This window comes from Mustelus asterias, chromosome 4, assembly GCF_964213995.1.
Source record: "Mustelus asterias chromosome 4, sMusAst1.hap1.1, whole genome shotgun sequence".
Taxonomy (NCBI): Eukaryota; Metazoa; Chordata; class Chondrichthyes; order Carcharhiniformes; family Triakidae; genus Mustelus; species Mustelus asterias.
In genome coordinates, this window is record NC_135804.1 from 60,032,813 (window position 1) to 60,053,194 (window position 20,382).

Below are 20,382 nucleotides of genomic sequence, written 5' to 3' on the forward strand. Positions count from 1 at the left end.
GAGGGATTCAAGTTTGATACTTGCAGGTGGGGTTGCCGGGGGTGGGAGACCACAGCTAAATCCAGCAGGTAGGTGCTTTTCCAGTACTGCTTGTGGGCCAGGAGGAAGATGAATGCCTATTATCCCTTGTCTTTGGAATCTCTCCCTCATCCCCACTGTAGCCAACCAGTGCATGCCTTCCTGCACCACAGCCAGCCTGTCTTTCAATTTAACAACCTGCCTGTCAGGGAACAGACATGTAAAAATAAATCAAATGTAATTGAAATAAATTGAACTGGGCAGCACCTCAGGCTTATTTACATTTCATGTTTTTTCCCCCCCTCACATTATCTCTATTCCCATACTCAAATCCTCTAAGATGACCAAATACCATGTTTGTTTTATTGCCTGCTTACTCTCTCAATTTACACCCATTCAAATAATGACTTCCTATTTTTGCTACTAAAGTGGATAACCTTACATTTAACTACATTATACTATACCTACTACACATGCCTCACACTCAACTTGTCCAAATCATGCTGAAGCATCTCTGTATCCTCCTCACAGCTCACCCTCCCGCCCAACTTTGCATGGTACTAATACATTTAGTTCCTGTTTCCAAATAATTCATATACGTGAACAGTTGGGGTCCTGGCACAGATCCCTGCAGTACCACTTTAGTCACTGCCAGCCAATTGGAAAGACCCATTTATGCCAGCTCTTCACTATCTGCTAACCAGCTTTCCAATCATCAAGACACTACCCAGATTCCCATGCACTTTTTAAAAAAACATTTAGTCTGCTATGAGAGATCTTGCCAAAAGCCTTCTGGGGCAGTATGGTGGTTAGCACTGCTGCCTCACAGCACCAGGGACCTGGGCTCAATTCTGGCTTTGGGTGGAGTTTGCATGTTCTCTCAGTGTTTGTGTGGGTTAGATGGATTGGCCATGCTAAATTGCCCCCTAGTGTCAAGGGGACTAGTAAATGTGTGGGGTTACAGGGATTGAGGCTCGGTGGGATTGCTGTTGGTACAGACTTGATTCCACACTGTAGGGATTCTGGTGATTCACCATTTAATATTGTAGTTGATCTGATTGTAACTGCAATTCCACATTCCCACCCACTTCATAGGGCAGAGGCAGCAGGCACATGGGAACACTTTCCCCCTCCCTGTAACACTAATATTGCAAGTAGCTGTTAGGTCATAACCTGGAAATTTCATTTCAACAACTCTAAAAATCACCACACTGTATTGGTTCATGGAGGTCTAGCACCACCTTCAGGGAAACAACATGCTGCTCTTGCCACTCACAAAAAGTACTTTTAGATTGGTATAGATGAAAGATGAATACACTCAGTAAAGCTACATTTGTTACTATAATATTTTAATAAGGTTTAACAGAGCAATGACAGATTGCACCATAACAAAAGTTAATCTTTATGCAAAAGGCCAACACAAGTAATGCATAAAGGGTCTGTTACTGATGCAAATATGGATCAGAAATTGTCAAACTCAAACATCTTTCAAAATGTCCATGGTTGGAGGGCTCTCCTTCCAATGGGGAGGCCACGAAGCCTGGATGCTGGGTCGCTCTTTCACTCTATTGTAGTACTCCACCAGCTTGGGATATTTATCAGTTGATAATCTGAAAAGATCAAAATGATTTGTTAAATCAGTGGAACTCATGACACGGCTTCAAACAACATCTCTTGCCCTTAAACACCAAGCATTTAAGAAGATGTGCCAGTGCCTTCTTGTGGACAGCTGCTGTTACTGAAAAAGAAAGTAGCGCAGCAGGCTGGGAGACATCAGGAGGACTTGCAACTGGCATCTGGCTGATCACGAGTCTCCAAAGCCCTTTTTTCAAGCGTAATCAGTATGACAATATTCTCCGGGCTAGCTTCTCTCTTTCCTAACCCCCCCCCACCCCAACTGCTGGGAATGGTTCCCACTAGCATGGCTTGTAACTATTCCCCCATTAACAGAGGTCCTCACTTAAGGGGGCGAGAGGGCAGTGCACATATGCCGATCTTCACGCTGACAGATCCACACATGCCAAGTGGCCTGCTCAACACACTGATTCCAGTCTCTCCAGCAGGTATTGGCCATGCCCCCCACATACCGGCATGAATCCTTCCAAGGCAATCTGATGCAGTGTTTCAGATTCGTTCAGGCAAGTATGCCCAACAAAGAGGCAGGAAATTCCCATTTTCCAGCCCGTTGGGCACTGGTTGTTTTGGGAGAATCCTGGCCCAGATTTGGTTATTTTAACCACTACCAGTTTGGTGAAAAGGAAATGGTGTTTCCAGTGGCATATGAGGAAAATTTGGAGATTTGTAAGTATTATTGGAGGTTGAGCGAAAAGTCTGAGAGCTCCACCCCATTATATAGTTTGCACTTGTTTTAGACATTTTATTTGTACGGAATTATAATTTAAACCAAAATACTTGGCATCCTAAGCCTGAAGAGGTATACAAAAGAGGATTAAGGGAATGGAGTTCCAACAATATGTACATGATTGCTTTGAAAAGGAATGTGACAGGCAGGATTTGCTACTGGGTCTGAAAATGGGGAATAGAGAAGTGAACATCAAGGTAATAGTGACCACAATAAAAAGGAAATAAACATTACAAAAGTACCAAGGTACTAGGGGGTCAAGATTATTAGTTGGCAAACCAAAAGTTTACAATGATGTGGATCAGCAATTGAAGCGGAGAATCCAGGAAAAATACAATCATTCCCGAATGGAATCCAGACTAAAATTAAGATAGCATGGATGACAAGGAAGTAAAAGATGGCAACACCAAGTACATGGACAGCAGAGATGAACTTGAGGGAGATGAAAAAAAACCAAGAATAGCAATTAAGATGGAAGACAGGAACTGTGATATTAAATTATAAGCAAAATATTTGGGTACAAAATAAAAAAGTCAGATCAAGATTAAAACTCAATGAAATGGAAGAGATATCAAATTATATTAAGAAGCCTCACAACACCAGGTTAAAGTCCTGTAGTTAAAGAGTGGCTCTTGATGAAGGGGCAGCACTCCAAAAGCTCGTGCGACCAAAAACCCTGTTGGACTTTAACCTGGTGTTGTGCCCACCCCAGTCCAATGCCAGCATCTCCACATCAAATTATAGTGACTAGGGAGGCAAATCAATTGAACATGAGGAATGATTTTAAATGAGAACCACAAAAGGAAAACTAAATTCAAAAGATAAAGTGTTTGGGCTAAACTGATTGCATCTGAAACTTCAAGAATCTAGGAAGTATAATTACATTAACTTAATCATCAGGAAAGGAAGTAGTGCAAGAGGGAACTACAGACCAGTCAGCTCATAGTAAACCAGAGACAATAGATAAACCTAGAATGGCAATCTTATTGGCCTTTCCATTTTCATAAAGGGAAAGATCAACCTTCCATTAAGTTAGCCAAACTGCTTCACACTGAAGAGTAGATGAAGGCAATACAGCAAGTGTAATGTGTAAAGATGCATTCAATAAAAAGTATCACTGACAAATGCACGATGTTAGAGCATGTGGAGTCAGTGGGCACAATAGCTAGTTGGAAGACAGGAAGCAGAGGAACAAGTATCACTGTACAAGTTAATACTTAGAGACTTCAGAAAAATCTTAATTTTCCAGACAAATTGACAAGATAGTCAAAATGAAGGACGATACCACCACAACACAAGACAAGTGTGGCTGAAATTTCTCAGAGATAGATAGGCATTATTTTTGATAAGAAAAACAAACACAGCTGAATGAGATAGTAGTGTTATAATAAGCACCTCCTTATTTGAAGGCATGCACAGATGTTTTTAGTGAGCATGAGTGAGTATCAGTAGCACAGGTTGAGAGTTTAATCTTACCAGGGCCTGTGTAACTAGCTACTTCCAGTTTAAAGTCCATCAGGACTGCATTTTGATATTTTTACAAGATTGAATAGCAAAAACACTTAGGAATAAAAGAATGACCAGGGTGAGGTTAGGGCCGGTCAAGGACAGTAGTGGGAACTTGTGTATGGAGTCAGTGGAGATAGGCAAGGTGATGAATGAATACTTTTCTTCAGTGTTCACCAAGGAGAGGGGCCATGTTTTTGAGGAAGAGGTGTTACAGGCTAATAGGCTGGAGGAAATAGATGTTCGGAGGGAGGATGTCCTGGCAGTTTTGAATAAACTGAAGGTCGATAAGTCCCCTGGGCCTGATGAAATATATCCTAGGATTCTTTGGGAGACAAGGGATGAGATTGCAGAGCCTTTGATCTTTGGGTCCTCACTGTCCACGGGGATGGTGCCAGAGGACTGGAGAGTGGCGAATGTTGTTCCTCTGTTTAAGAAAGGGAATAGAAATGACCCTGGTAATTATAGACCGGTTAGTCTTACTTCGGTGGTTGGTAAATTGATGGAAAAGGTCCTTAGGGATGGGATTTACAACCATTTAGAAAGATGTGGATTAATCCGGGATAGTCAGCACGGATTCGTGAAGGGCAAGTCATGCCTCACAAATTTGATATAATGTTTTGAGGAGGTAACTAAGTGTGTTGATGAAGGTAGGGCAGTTGATGTCATATACATGGATTTTAGTAAGGCATTTGATAAGGTCCCCCGTGGTCGGCTTATGATGAAAGTGAGGAGGTGTGGGATAGAGGGAAAGTTGGCCGATTGGATAGGTAACTGGCTGTCTGATCGAAGACAGAGGGTGGTGGTGGATGGAAAATTTTCGGATTGGAGGCAGGTTGCTAGCGGAGTGCCACAGGGTGCTTGGTCCTCTGCTCTTTGTGATTTTTATTAATGACTTAGAGGAGGGGGCTGAAGGGTGGATCAGTAAATTTGCTGATGACACCAAGATTGGTGGAGTAGTGGATGAGGTGGAGGGCTGTTGTAGGCTGCAAAGAGACATAGATCGGATGCAAAGCTGGGCTGAAAAATGGCAAATGGAGTTTAACCGTGATAAATGTGAGGCGATTCATTTTGGTAGGACTAATTTAAATGTGGATTACAGGGTCAAAGGTAGGGTTCTGAAGACTGTGGAGGAACAGAGATCTTGGGGTCCATATCCACAGATCTCTAAAGGTTGCCACTCAAGTGGATAGAGCTGTGAAGAAGGCATATAGTGTGTTAGCTTTTATTAACAGGGGGTTGGAGTTTAAGAGCCGTGGGGTTATGCTGCAACTGTACAGGACCTTGGTGAGACCACATTTGGAATATTGTGTGCAGTTCTGGTCACCTCACTATAAGAAGGATGTGGAAGCGCTGGAAAGAGTGCAGAGGAGATTTACCAGGATGCTGCCTGGTTTGGAGGGTAGGTCTTATGAGGAAAGGTTGAGGGAGCTAGGGCTGTTCTCTCTGGAGCAGAGGAAGCTGAGGGGAGACTTAATAGAGGTTTATAAAATGATGAAGGGGATAGATAGAGTGAACGTTCAAAGACTATTTCCTCGGGTGGATGGAGCTATTACAAGGGGGCATAACTATAAGGTTCGTGGTGGGAGATATAGGAAGGATATCAGAGATAGGTTCTTTACGCAGAGAGTGGTTGGGGTGTGGAATGGACTGCCTGCAGTGATAGTGGAGTCAGACACTTTAGGAACATTTAAACGGTTATTGGATAGGCACATGGAGCACACCAGGATGATAGGGAGTGGGATAGCTTGATCCTGGTTTCAGGTAAAGCTCGGCACAACATCGTGGGCCGAAGGGCCTGTTCTGTGCTGTACTGTTTTATGTTCTAAGCTGATGTTTACCTGTTGCTGCAGGTGGAAGATCTGTTTTCAACCCTCTTAGCAGGCAAGACGCTCACAAAACTGGACATGAGCCACAGCTACCCACTGCTTTTGTTAGAGGATGATTTAAAACAGTATGTCACAATTAACACAAGGTTTTGTTCTAATATATGTCTGATTTTTGTGTTTCCTCCAGTCTGGTGATTTTTTCAGAGGGTAAATGAAACAATCAGTTGCAGGGGATTCCTCATGTAACAGTTCACCAGGACAACATTCTGATCACAGGAATCAGAGTCCCTACAGTGCATAAGGAGGCCATTTGGCCCCATCAAGTCTGCACCAACTCTCCGAAACAGCATCCCACCTGGGCCCTATCTCCATACCTCACTCATCCCCCTAACCTACACATCTTGGGACTCTAAAGGGGCAATTTTTAGCAAGGCCAATCCACCTAACCTGCACATTTTGGAGTGTGGGAGGAAACCCACAGGGAGATGTGAGAACTTTACAGTCACCCAAGGCTGAAATCAAACCTGGGTCCCTGGCACTGTGAGGCAGCAATGCCCCCATGCCACCCACAACTTAGGAAAAACTGATGAGCACATCTGCAACCTGGATCATGTGTTAAGAGATTTTCAGAGACATGGCTGCACCTGAAGTGTAGCAAGTGCATCTGCCAGACAGGGTCACAAAATCAGTTCAGGGTCTGTCCCTAGTGGAAGATGAAGGCAAAACTATCAGAAGTGTGCCCGAGTCAGGTCATTTCTGGGCATGGCAAATTACTCCAGGAAGTTTCTGCCAGAACTGTGTGCTGGTGCCACTGTTCCTTGCGAAGTAGTAGATACAAAATGGAAGTGGGGACCTGCGCAAATGAAAGTTTAAGGACAACATGAAAGCGCTGCTTCAATCAGCTAATCTGCTGGTTCCCTCGATCAAGGGCACAGTAGTTAGCACTGCTGCTTCACAGCTCCAGGGACCTGGGTTCGATTCCCGGCTTGGGTCACTGGAGTTTGCACATTCTCCTCATGTCTGCGTGGGTTTCCTCCAGATGCTCCAGTTTGCTCCCACAATCCAAAGATGTGTGGGTTAGGTTGATTGGCCATGCTAAAAAGAAAATTGCCCCTCAGTGTCCTGAGAAGCGTAGGTCAGAGGGATTAGTGGGTAAATATGTAGGGATATGGGGGTAGGGCCTGAGTGGGATTGTGGTCGGTGCAGACTCGATGGGCCAAATGGCCTCTTTCTGCACTGTAGGGTTTCTATGAAGACAGAATTCATTTGGCCATGTGATGCCTTGTCCTATGGAGCAAAAAGATTGGGAGTACAGATACACAGATCACCACAGGTTTGCGGTCATATTGAACTTCATTTCGGAGGGATGCAATTGAAGAATAGGTTGTTTGGTTGAGTAAGAGTATTATTTGGTAGGACCATACTTGAAGCATTTTGTGCAGCCCTGGTTGATGCACATAAAATAGAGGCACTGTATAAATGGTGCAGAAAGATTTGCTAGAATATTAGAAATGCAAGATAACTATCAGGGAAGAGTGAACATGGATTGCTTTTGTCAAGAGAAGGTATAATGATAGCTATTAATGCTTATGGGCAGAAGAACTAGTGGCCAATTAACACAAGATAGTCACCAACTTGGGGTGGGGCATGGATGAAAATCTGGTGAAATTTAAATTCAATGTATTTTATAAAGCTGGTATGAAAAGCTAGTTTCAATCGGAAATTCAGAAACAATTTTTCAGGTTCCATGTTAGAATGTCCATAAGGAGTAATTGAGGCAACTAGTATAGATGCTCAAGAGGAAAGACAGATACACAATGAGACAAGAGGATTATCCTGACAAGTGAGGAAGGATAGGAGAAGCATTACTTGAGAAAAGACATCAGCATGAACCAGTTGATCTGAACAGCATGTTTCTGTGCCATGTTCTATACAACAAACCTACAAGATACAAAGATGTGCTTTACAATCAATTTTGGAACCAGAGTTGCAGAACAAGTGCAGACAATTGAAGCAATGAGCAACTTACCCAAAGCGAACAGCATAGGCTACTTGTGGGAGCAGCATTACATCTGCCATTGTGAAGTTTTTCCCAGCAAGATAGGAATCAGGACCCAACTGGAAGATAAAAAAATGAAAATTGTGAAAGATCACAGTAACAAGTCTGTCCACATTTTTAAAAACCACTTCAATAGCTTTTGTCCTGAGTCATTGGGATCACTTTGTCAGGCTATACCCAGGCAAATCTGGGAGAACAAGAGAAAACCCCACCACATTCGTCCCATCAGCAGTAGGGATTTAATCCCAGCTGTTTCAAGCACCAAGTATTCTGCATTATTGAATTCCCAACTGGTAACCAAATCTCTTCATTAATTATTACTGCCCAAACGAAGGCTTCGTCAGCCAAAATTCACTCCAATGATTCAATCAGGGAAAGAGTAAATCTTCAGTAAATGGTTCATGGAAAATCTTGTCTGACAGCCAATTTTTTAAAGAAATTAAGCAATCAGACCAGCTCTGTACTGGAAAGGAATAAACTCACCAATTTACTCCTCAAAGGACAGCAACAAAGTACTACAGCATTAGTGGAAAATGTATACACACTGGACTGGTGGGGTAGCATAGTGGTACAGCAGTTAGTTAGGGACCCGGGTTCAATGCCCAGCTTGGGTCACTGTGGAGTTTGCACATTCTCCCAGTGTCTGGGTGGGTTTCCTCCCAGTCTGAAAGATGTGCTGGTTAGGTGCCTCAGTGCAACTGAACAGGCAGAGTGTGGTGACGAGAGGATTTTTGCAGTAACTTCATGGCAGTGTTAATGTAAGCCTACTTTGACACTAACAAATAAACTTTAAACCTTTAAGACATTTTGCAGAAAGGCACCCAAAAATAAAAAGGCTATAAAACTGAAGTACAACACAAGGCTGCACAAAAACCAAGTATTTTTGGTCCACAGCCTAGATGGATTGACAAAACGTTTGTTGCACGAGAGAAAGTCAAATATGGAGGAGTGATGGATTTAAATAACAGCTGTTTAATTTCCCCAAATGCAACACCAGACTGTGCTCCTGTTTACTGAAATGGTTTGTTTCCTGTCTGACATCTTCTCCCTGGTTACACTCATCCCTCTTTACCTTTCCAAGGTATCCTTCCCACAGCATCAACTCTTCACTCAGAGTCTTTTTGTTCCTCTCCACAGCAGAATCATGACGCTCACTCTCTGGAACCTTCCAGGTATAATAGACCACAGAACCTGTGAACAAGCAAGATAATTTTGACATGGGGGTAATGGATTAAAACTGGTTTTCAGGAAGTGTAGGACGAGTAACAGCAGTTTAGAGTCAGAGGCTTACAGCATGAAAACAGGCCCTTAGGCCCAACTTGTCCATGCCGCCTTTTTTTTTAAAAACCCCTAAGCTAGTCCCAATTGCCCACATTTGGCCCATATCTCTCTATACACATCTTACCCATGTAACTGTCTAAACACTTTTTAAAAGACAAAATTGTACTCGCCTCTACAACTACCTCTGGCAGCTTGTCCCAGACACTCACCATCTTCTGTGATAAAATTGCCTCTGGACCCTTTTGTATCTCTCCCCTCTCACTTTAAACCTATGCCCTCTAGTTTTAGACTCCCCTGCCTTTGGGAAAATATATTGACTATCTAGCTGATCTATGCCCCTCATTATTTTACAGAGCTCCATAAAAGATCACCCCTCAGCCTCCTACTCGCCAGAGAAAAAAATGCCATTCTATCCAGCCTCTTAGAACTCAAACCATCAAGCCCCAGTAGCATCCTACTAAATTTTTTCTGCACTCTTTCTATTTTAATAATATCCTTTCTATAATAGGGTGACCAGAACTGTACACAATATTCCAAGTGTGGCCTTGCCAATGTCTTGTACAACTTCAACAAAACGTCCCAACTGCTATATCCAATGTTCTGACCAATGAAACAAAGCATGCTGAATGTCTTCTTCACCACTGTCCACCTGTGACTCCACTTTCAAGGAGTTATGAACCTGTACCCCTAGATCTCTGTTCTATAACTCTCCAACGCCCTACCATTAACTGAGTAAGTCCTGTCCTGGTTCGATCAACCAAAATACATCACTTCGTATTTATCTAAATTAAACTCCATCTGCCATTCGTCAGCCCACTGGCTCAATTGATCAAGATCCCGTTGCAATCCTAGATAACCTTCTTCACTGTCCACTATGCCACCAATCTTGGTGTCATCTGCAAACTTACTAACCATGCCTCCTATATTCTCATCCAAATCATTAATATAAATGACAAATAACAGTGGGCCCAGCACTGATCCTTGAGGCACACCACTAGTACCAGGGACATGAGGTGGAGGTCTATGATGGTTTATCATGGTGGCATGATTTTCCACACAAAGCCATGCTGACTGTCCCTAATCAGTCCTTGCATCTCTAAATGCTTGTACATCCTGTCTCAAAATATCTAACAACTTACCCACTACGGATGTGAGGCTCACCGGCCTGTAGTTCCCAGGCTTTTCCCTGCAGCCCTTCTTAAGCAAAGGCACAACATTTGCCACCCTCCAATCTTCAGGCATGTCACCTGTGACTATCGATGATTGAAATATCTCTGCCAGGGGACTCGCAATTTCTTCCCTAGCCTCCCAGAGTGTCTTGGGATACACTTTCAGGTCCCCCAGGATTTATCCACCTTGATGCACTTTAAGGCTTCCAGCAGCTCCTCCAAGACATTTGAAGAATTCTACTCAGGTACAATATATGCTCACCATGTATGCAAATATCTGGAAATTGGACTCTTGGAATGCTGCTGAATGGGCAGGACACATTAATATTGAAGATATAAAGTTTTAGTCACAAGTAGGCTTACATTCACACTACAATGGAGATACTGTGAAAATCTCCTAATCGCCACATTCTGGCACCTGTTCAGTTACACTGGAGGAAGAATTTAGCATGGCCAATTCATCTTTGGACTGTGGGAGGAAACTGGAGCACCCGGAGGAAACCCATGCAGACACGGGGAGAATGTGCAAACTCCACACAGACAGACAGTGACCCAAGCCAAGAATTGAACCTGGGTCTCTGGCACTGTGAGGCAGCAATGCTAACCACTGTGCCACCATGAGATATGGCAAATAAATCCGATTACTAAAGGGAAGTCACAAGAAGGGCCCAACTGCTCACATCTGTTCCACCATTCAATAAAATCATGGCGGATCTGGCCGTCCACTCAAGTCCTTCCTGCCTTCCCATAACCCTCAACTCCTTTGCAGATGAAAAAAATATTGATTTATTCTGGACAGAGTTAGACAAATACCCTAGGATAAAGAATTCCAAAGACCTCCACCTCATGTGTCCCCGGTACTCGATTCCCCAACTTCTATTGTGGCACGCCCCCTCAATCTTGTGTTTCAGTAGGATCATCTCATTCTAAACTCCAATGGATATTGGCTCAACCTTTCCTCAAGATGTCCCTTTATCCCTAGAATCAGCCTAGGTGAGCCTTTTCTGAACTGTTTCCAATGAAATCATAGAAATCATAGAAACCCTACAGTGCAGAAGGAGGCCATTCGGCCTATCGAGTCTGCACCAACCACAATCCCACCCAGGCCCTACCCTCCACATATTTACCCGCTAATCCCTCTAACCTACGCATCTCAGGGGCAATTTTAACCTGGCCAATCAACCTAACCCGCACATCTTTGGACTGTGGGAGGAAACCTGAGCACCCGGAGGAAACCCACGCAAACACGAGGAGAATGCTGGTGTATCGCTACCAAGTAAGGAGACCAAAACTGTTACGTGGTCCACTAGATGCAGTCTCACTGATGCGGTGTTGAGTTGTTGCAATGTTTACTTTTATACTGCATCCATCTTTAGATTTTAATTCAATATCAAGTGTAAAGTGCATCATGGTGGCTGTTTCAGATCATGGATAAGGATATAATAATCTATAATTCATCCCTTCCAGCTCATTAACCACAATTGAAAGGATTTGGAACCCTCAAATCAGAACTCAATCTTAGCATCTATGAATAAACATTTTCAGAGTACAGAAGCCATTAACTTTTTTTAAAAAAAGAATATAGATGGAAAATGCAAACAAAAAGACGACTAGACTGGTAAACATTTCTCAATAAGGAGTCTAACACCACCAGGTTAAAGTCCAACAGGTTTATTTGGTAGCAAACGCCACTAGCTTTCGGAGCGCTGCTCCTTTGTCAGGTGAGTGGGAGATCTGCTCATAAACAGCAAACAGGGCATATAAAGACAAACTCAATTTACAGAATAATGAATGGAATGAGAGTCATTACAGCTAATCAAGTCTTAAAGGTGCAGGCAATGAGAGTGGAGAGAGCATTAACACAGGTTAAAGAGATGTGTGTTGTCTCCAGACAGGACAGCCAATGAGACTTTGCAAGTCCAGGCAAGTTGTGAGTGTTACAGATAGTGTGACAAGAACCCAATATCAAGAACCCAAGTCTCATTGGCTGTCCTGTCTGGAGACAACACACATCTCTTTAACCTGTGTTAATGCTCTCTCCACTCATTGTCTGTATCTTGAAGACTTGATTAGCTGTAATGACTCTCATTCCATTCATTATTCTGTAAATTGAGTTTGTCTTTAGATGCCCCGTTTGCTGTTTATGAGCAGATCTCCCACTCACCTGACGAAGCAGTGCTCCGAAAACTAGTGGCATTTGCTCCCAATTAAACCTGTTGGACTTTAACCTGGTGTTGTTAGACTCCTTACTGTGTTTACCCCAGTCCAACGCCAGCACCTCCACATCATGGTGAAACATTTCTCATCCATTTTAACACACACGTCAACGGGAGCTAAAATTTATGAAAAAAAAATATATACATATACATTTATAATATTATATATATTTATTATATATAGTAGTTATGTAGATAGTTGCCCTTTATGTGCAACTAAAAAAATGATAGGAAACAGAACTGAAGACTATAGCTATTCAATTGAATGCCCCACAGAAGATCTCTGCAGGGGCTGGAACCACAGAAATCAGTATCCAGACTTCAATGACTACTGTAGAACTCAAGAACTGAAAAACAATTAAACAGAAAAATGTTGTAGACGCCAGATAAGGACAGAAAACAGGATCTATCATTTCAGGTCAATGACATTTCATCCAATAATGAACTAACAACAAAAACATTAACTGCCTCTCTCTGCACAGACGCCATCTGACGAGGGGAATGGATCCAGCATGTTCTCATTTTATAAATTATTCAATACTTCTTTTGTTAGCCTAGTTTTCCTCTCCCACTCCCCTCAAAACAGGCTTTCGAGTTACCTTACAAGTAGTTCGTCGGTTTTTAAAGTGCAGTGGGATGTCTGGGGCTTTGAGATAGATTACTCGATAGCCAGGCTATCCATTCTACAACGTTTTGTAACTCGGGAATGTGCCCATTACGTTCTCAAGAGAACGATTTAAAAACCATGGCAGCAGCTGCAATGCTGAGAAGCTCGGGGGACTCACCCAGTTTTTCCTGCAGAGTAAGAACCTCGTGCATTCTCTGGTAAACAAGAGCCTGGTCATCTCCGGCGTCTGGGATTAGCTGGGTACCTTGGGATTTGAATTGGTTCTGCAAGTGGAGAGAGCAAACACGTTCACCTTCAAACATGGGATATTTGCCACCATCAGAAGCACACCGACACTGAACCTGCAGCAACTGGAATAACTGTGCTCCAACACGAGAAATCAAACATTTCCAAAATTGCTTAAATGTACAATATGTACAGTTTTTTAAAAATACCTCACCTCCAAATACAGACAGGCTCCAAAAGATTCGTTCAAAATATTGTCTCCATGACGGAAACTGGGTAACTGTAATGATAAAAACCATGGTTGCAAATTAAAAATTCTAAGGGCAGATTTTTATCTTTCGATTTTTCACACACATCTGAACATTTTTGCAGCCAGTACGCTACAAGCTATTTTCTCTATGACAGAAAACATACAAAGTTTCTCGGGGGAGGGTAATATCAAATTATCAGTCGTCACCTGGCCCCTCGGATTTATTGCCATAACTTCAGCTGATTTATGTTCCATCTTTTCGAAAGATAACATCTTGTGCTGGTATCCCTGCAATTTCTTCTCTTCCAAGACGATCATGATCCTCCAGCAGGGTGGGGAGCCAGAGCCCCAGAATAGGAACATACCTTCAGCCATCCTACACTAGCACTTTCCGCTGCTCAAACTTGCAATGTAACACGTCTCCCAGCTCCTCTTTATATTAACACATTCCCCAGATCCCGGTCAACATTGCCAGAGGTGACGCATTTTCCCAAACACAACTCCCAGTGCAGCACCATCTAACGGCGGTTATTTAATCCATTTCCCCACCAAGTGTACATTGTTTAACCACAAAAATCAGAGTTGGTGATCAGATAATGTGTTTTATTTACTTTTGATTCAAAGATAAATATTGACCAGGACATCTTCCCTGCTCCATATCAAAAAGAGATGGGATGGGATGGGATTTTCATACCCCTAAAGGACAAAAGCAGACAGGATCTCATCTATCTGGCTCCTCCCACAGTGTAGTACTCCCTCTACTGAAGTGTCGGCCTGGATTGCGTGATCAAATTTCTGGAGTATGAGAGAGTAAGAGAAATACAATAACGAATAATTAGCATGGATTTCAAAAAAGAAAACCTTGCTGCACCAACCTTTCTGAATTTTTGAGGAGGTAACAGAAAGACAATGGTAATAGAGTAGTTGTAATTTATCTGGGCTTTCAAAAGGTGCCCTGTAATATATTAAATGAATATTTTGCATGTGTCTTTACCAAGGAAGCAGACCCAAGCCATGGTGATGGAGGAAGAAACTCTGTCACTAGAAGGGTTCAAAATCGATAAGGAGAAGGTATTGGATAAGCTGTCTGTACCTAAAGTTTACAAGAAACCAGGACCAGATGAGATACATCCAAGGATATTGAAGGAAGTGAGCAGGGGCACTGGACATAATTTTTCAATCTTCCCTAGACTTAGGGATGCTGCCAGCAGACTGGAGAATTGCAAACATTATGTCCTTGGTCAAAAAAAATCAATAGGATAAGCCCAGCAATTACAGACCAGACAGGTTAACTTCAATGATGGGGAAGCTTTGAGAAGCAATTATTCAGGATAGAATTAATAATCACATCAAAAATGTGGATTGATTAGAAAGAGCCACGTGGATATCTTAAGGGAAAATTGTGTTTAACTAACTTGCTGGAGTTTTTGAAGAGGTAACAGAGAGAATTGATGAGGGTAATGCTGTTGATATGGCGTACATGGACTTCCAAAGGCATTCAATAGAGTGCCACACCACAGACTTCCGAGAAAAGTTATAGTTCATAGAAGGGACAGTAGAAATGTGGATACAGAATAGGCCATGTAATAGGAAACAGCAAGTAATAATTAATAGTTATTTTTTGGATTGGAGGAAGGTTTGTAGTGGAGTTCCCCAGGGACCCCTGCTTTCTGTGAAGTGTACTAATGAGCTAGATCCTGGTGTGAAGGGCTCAGTTTAAAATTTGCAAATGATACAAAACCTGGATGCATTGTAAACTGAGGAGGACAGTGTAGAACTTTAAAAGGACATAAACAAGTTGATTGAATAGGCAGAGGTGGCAAATGAAGAAGTGTAAGGTGATTCATTTTGATTGAAAGAACATGGAGAGACAATATAAAATAAGGATACAATTCTAAAGGGCGTAGGGGCAGAAGGATCTGAGTGTATATGTGCATAAGTCATTAAAGGTGGCCAGATAGGTGAAGGAGTAATTAATAAAGCATGCAGTGTCCTAGGCTTTATTAAAGTGGCATAGAATACCAGAGCAAGGAGGTTATGCTAAACTTACATAAGACTATAGTTAGACCTCAGCTTGTGTACAATTCTGGATGCCACACTTTAGGAAGGATGTGAATAGAGTGCCAAAGAGGTTTACAAGAATGGTTCCAGGATGACAAACTTCAATTATGTGGATAGATTGGAGAAGTTAGGACTTTCTCCTTGAAGAGAAGAAGGCTAAAAAGAGATTTGATAGAGATGTTCAAAATCACGAACATCTGGCTGGATTGGTTGAAAGAGTAGATAGGGAAAAATTGTCCCCACTCATAAAAGGATCAAGAATGAGAGGGCACTGATTTAAAGTGATTTGCAAAAGAAGCAAATGTGTTGTGAGAAAAAAGATTTTCACGCGGTGAATGGTTCACAGCAGGTATGGAATTCACTGCCTGGAAGTGTGGTGGAGGCAGGTTTAACTGAAGCATTCAAGAGGGCATTAGCTGATTGTTTGAATGGAAACACTGTGCAGGGGTACAGGAGAAAGGCAGGGGAATGGTACTAAGTCATAATGCTCATTTGGAGAGCTGGTGCAGACACAATGGGACAAATGGTCTTTTTTTTAATACTTTTCCAATTCAATCAAATCAAATCCAATTCAGAGTCTCAACAAGTTGAGACATTTCAGATCCAGGCTGACAAGACAGGGCGAGCGACCAAACCACCCTGTCCTGGGCCTGATCTACATGAGCCAAGCTGATTGGAGAAGGGGGAGGTTCCTCCTCCAAGACTTGAGCTCATTTGCATCTTAGCCAAAAGGCCGAGATGCCGCTTTTAAAAATTGCTTCATATGAAACATATGAAGCCTCAGCGCAACCCAATGACCTCAACCAAGTGCGGCCGACAATGGGGTGCCGACCATACACTTGATCTTAGCCAAAAGGCCGGTCTTCTTCTGCAGCATAACAATTCTGTGATTCTGTAATAGACTAATAAATAAAGCCAGAGAATGTGGAGTCAGGACAAGTTGCACACTGTGTTGTCAAATAGCTTCAAGATAGAACGCAGAAAATGGGAGTAAAGTGTATTTTGAAGGTGGTGTTTCTCAAGGAGTGATGCTGTTCAGAATTTACATTAACAATTTGGAACCCATCTGGTTCTCTACCATCTTTTAGAGAAGGAAATCTACCCTCCTGTCTGAGCTACATGTGACTCCAGATCTGTAATCATGTGGTTGACTCTTAACTCCCTCTGAAGTGACCGAGCAAGCCACTCAGTTGAAGGGCAGTTAGGAATGGGCAATAAATGCTGGCCCAGCCAGCGACACCCACATCCCATGAATGATTTTTTTTTTTAAGTTTGCATTTCGTTATTTGTTTGCATTTTTCAATCAAGGTTTACTGCAAAATTGCTTCATTGACATACTAATCAACTGCTCCTGGAGGACCATCAACTCAGTGAAAGGTGCTCTTTGATTTGCCTGAAACTTGCTGATACTCCAATACAAAGAGCTGTCGACGACCGAACATTGCAGATTCCAAAGATTCAGTACTGTATGCTCAGGGATGCACTAAAGCTTGGGCAGCAGCCACAAAGACTTGATGAGGAAAGGCCACTGTCTAAGGCCCTCCCACTGTAGTGTATTGAGGGTACATATGGCTGGAAACAAAGTGAAATCCCTTTGGCAGTAATATTTGACATGAAATCTAACTGGTATCTGTAAATGTAGTGAGGCAACTCAGAGTATCTCATACCGTTTTGAAAGAAATGATCTATTTTGTATAATATCAACATTGAATTGTCGTGTGATGAACTTTTAAAATGTTATAAATAAAATACATTTTTAAGGAAGAAAAGCCAAACAGTAAAAAAGCAATTTACAACAGAATAGGTAACAGGCACAGTGGTTAGCACTACTGCCTCACAATGCCAGGTACTCAGGTTCAATTCCAGTCTTGGGTCACTGTGTGGAGTTCGTACATTCTCCCTGTGTCTGCATGGGTTTCTTCTGGGTGCTCCGGTTTCCTCCCCCACTGCAAAGATGTGCGGGTTAGGTGGATTGGCCATGTTAAATTGCCCCTTAGTGTCAGTGGGAACAGCAGGGTAAATATGAGGGGTTCTGTGGATGGGGTGGGATTGTTGTCGGTGCAGGCTCAATGGGCCAAATGGCCTCCTTCTGCACTGTAGGGATTCTATGATTCTACGATCTATAATTCTAAAACAAAAAGAAGCAAATACATTTTTTAGTAGAGTATAAATTTACAATTCTGCCACCGAGGGAAGAATTTTACAAACTCATCACGCCGTTTTGCGGCGGGAAAATGTCATAAAATCAGGCGTGATACGACTAGCGGGAATGGCACCTGTTTTCATGTCCATTCCCATTTTACTGAGAAAAAATATTGCGCGATCAGGAGCCCACCCAAAATGGGCGAAATGTCAATTTGCATTTTTTTGCATTCATCACAATGTAATTAACGAGCTTCACTCCCAATTGTCCCAGCTCACCTGCCTTAAAGAATTCATTCACTGCAGCCACATCAGTCAGGTAAACACCTCATGTATGAAAGTCGAATTCGGTACTTGAACAGTGAGGTTGAGCAAGGAGGTAAGTCTCTGCATTCAGACTGCTCTTGCTGCTCAGAGGGGTTGTTTCGTGGTGGCCATGTTGTTTTTCGGGTTGGAGGGCTCCAAGTGTGTGGGGGGGTGTGGGGAGGGGGGCAGGGGGGGGCTCTTGTTGCTGACAGGGTCCAACCTTAGACTCTCAGCTGACCTTGGGTCTTCGCACTGAGTCTGGGTCCTAGTGCAGGCAGCAGCAAACACAGTTGCATGTGGGGGATGGGCTGGAAACTCTCTGAACTGGCAGTGCTGAAGCCTCAGGACTTGCCAAGCAGCACTACCTGTGGCAACTCCTGCATGTGTTCTGGGTTTCTGGGTGTCTGTTTGTGAGTGGAGTGGGGGGGAGGGGGGGAGGGAGGTGGGGGGCTTTTGCCATTCTGGGATCTTTGGGGGTGGCATGAGGAGTCTTTGTTGCTGGGCTAGGGGTGAGCAGAGATCTCTCCATCGGTCTCTCCCCTTCCCCAAATTCTCACTCCCCTCCCACCACCAGCCCCCCCCCCTCCCCCCCTCCCCGCGCCTTCAGATTGACAAGATGGCTTTGGCAATGCAATCCATTGATCTTGCTGTTCTTTTGGTTGCTGCTGGAGCTGAGGAGGAGGAGCAGGAGGATGAATTGCAGGCACAGGAGGCCTAAACCATACCACTCGCAGGTGTAGAGGGAGATGGGCACTGGAGACAGGACATGCCCGCCATTCGCCCCGAGGGGTGGCAGGAGAAGAAGGGAGCGGAGACCCCAGCAGTGTCCTTCAAGCAATTTAAGAAGTTTAACAACACCAGGTTAAAGTCCAACAGGTTTATTTGGTAGCAAAAGCCACACAAGCTTTCGAGGCTCTGAGCCCCTTCTTCAGGTGAGTGGGAATTCTGTTCACAAACAGAACTTATAAAGACACAGACTCAATTTACATGAATAATGGTTGGAATGCGAATACTTACAACTAATCCAGTCTTTAAGAAACAAAACAATGGGAGTGGAGAGAGCATCAAGACAGGCTAAAAAGATGTGTATTGTCTCCAGACAAGACAGCCAGTGAAACACTGCAGGTCCACGCAACTGTGGGAGTTACAAATAGTGTGCAGAGTTTCACTGGCTGTCTTGTCTGGAGACAATACACATCTTTTTAGCCTGTCTTGATGCTCTCTCCACTCCCATTGTTTTGTTTCTTAAAGACTGGATTAGTTGTAAGTATTCGCATTCCAACCATTATTCATGTAAATTGAGTCTGTGTCTTTATAAGTTCTGTTTGTGAACAGAATTCCCACTCACCTGAAGAAGGGGCTCAGAGCCTCGAAAGCTTGTGTGGCTTTTGCTACCAAATAAACCTGTTGGACTTTAACCTGGTGTTGTTAAACTTCTTACTGTGTTTACCCCAGTCCAACGCCGGCATCTCCACTTCAAGCAATTGTCAGACATCACCTGCTGCCGACGGCTTCGCCTCTGAAAGGAGACAGTGCGACACCTGTGCCATTTGTTGTAGGACCTTGCACCTTGGGGCACAAGGGGGGCACCCACTCTCAGTACCTGTGAAGGTGACAGCTGCCTTAAACATTTCTGCCACAGGGTCCTTCCAGACCACCAGTGGAGATCTTTGTGGTATTTCCCAACAATCCATCCACAAATGTGTCAAGGAGGTCACAGATGCCCCCATGCCTGGGCTGGCCAGAAAATCAAATCTGACCTGGACCAGGCCCAGCAGGAAGCCTGGGAAGCAGGATTCATGGCCATCATGGGGATGCCAAATATGCAGGGGGCTATAGATGCACCCAAGTCACCTTCAAGGCCCTGGTGAAGAGTCCAGAGAAATTCATGAATGGAAAGGGCTTCCATTGAATAAATGTGCAATTGGTGTGTTAACATCAGCTGAATATCATACACGGCTTCCCCACACACCCCAGCAGCATGCATGACAGCTTTATATTGAGGAATTCTGATGTCCCAGAGATCTTTGAGGGGGAGCCCACGGATGGTTCGTGGAGGAAACGGGGTACCGGCTTCAGACTTTGATTTTGATTTATTATTGTCACATGTATTAGTATACAGCGAAAAGTATTTTTTCTTACACGCTATACAGACAAAGCATACCACTCGTAGAGAAGGAAACGAGAGAGTGCCAGAATGTAGTGTTACAGTCATAGCTTAAGTGAAGAAAAAGATCAACTTAATGCGAAGTAGGTCTATTCAAACGTCTGATGGCAGCAGGGAAGAAGTTGTTCTTGAGTCGGTTAGTACGTGATCTCAGACTTTTGTA

General features: G+C 43.3%; 1 protein-coding gene across 1 annotated transcript; it reads right to left on the reverse strand.

Moving 5' to 3' along the window:
- Positions 1-1,356: 1,356 nt before the first annotated feature.
- Positions 1,357-14,035, reverse strand: gstr (glutathione S-transferase rho). Its single transcript, XM_078210288.1, has 6 exons — positions 13,751-14,035; positions 13,508-13,573; positions 13,226-13,331; positions 8,847-8,965; positions 7,745-7,833; positions 1,357-1,628 (listed from the first exon to the last, which is right to left on the reverse strand). Exons 1-6 carry the CDS (start codon positions 13,916-13,918, stop codon positions 1,496-1,498), a joined length of 681 nt encoding a protein of 226 aa, XP_078066414.1. The 5' UTR covers positions 13,919-14,035; the 3' UTR covers positions 1,357-1,495.
- Between the last annotated feature and the right edge of the window lie 6,347 nt (positions 14,036-20,382).

Excerpts from the sequence above, each read along its gene's own strand:
- gstr (XM_078210288.1), bottom strand. The coding sequence starts at position 13,918 with ATGGCTGAAGGTATGTTCCTATTCTGGGGCTCTGGCTCCCCACCCTGC. Across the intron at positions 13,574-13,750 it reads CAATAAATCCGAGGGGCCAG|TTACCCAGTTTCCGTCATGG; the intron begins GTGACGACTGAT and ends TTATCATTACAG. Across the intron at positions 8,966-13,225 it reads TACTCTGCAGGAAAAACTGG|GTTCTGTGGTCTATTATACC; the intron begins GTGAGTCCCCCG and ends GCTTGTTCACAG.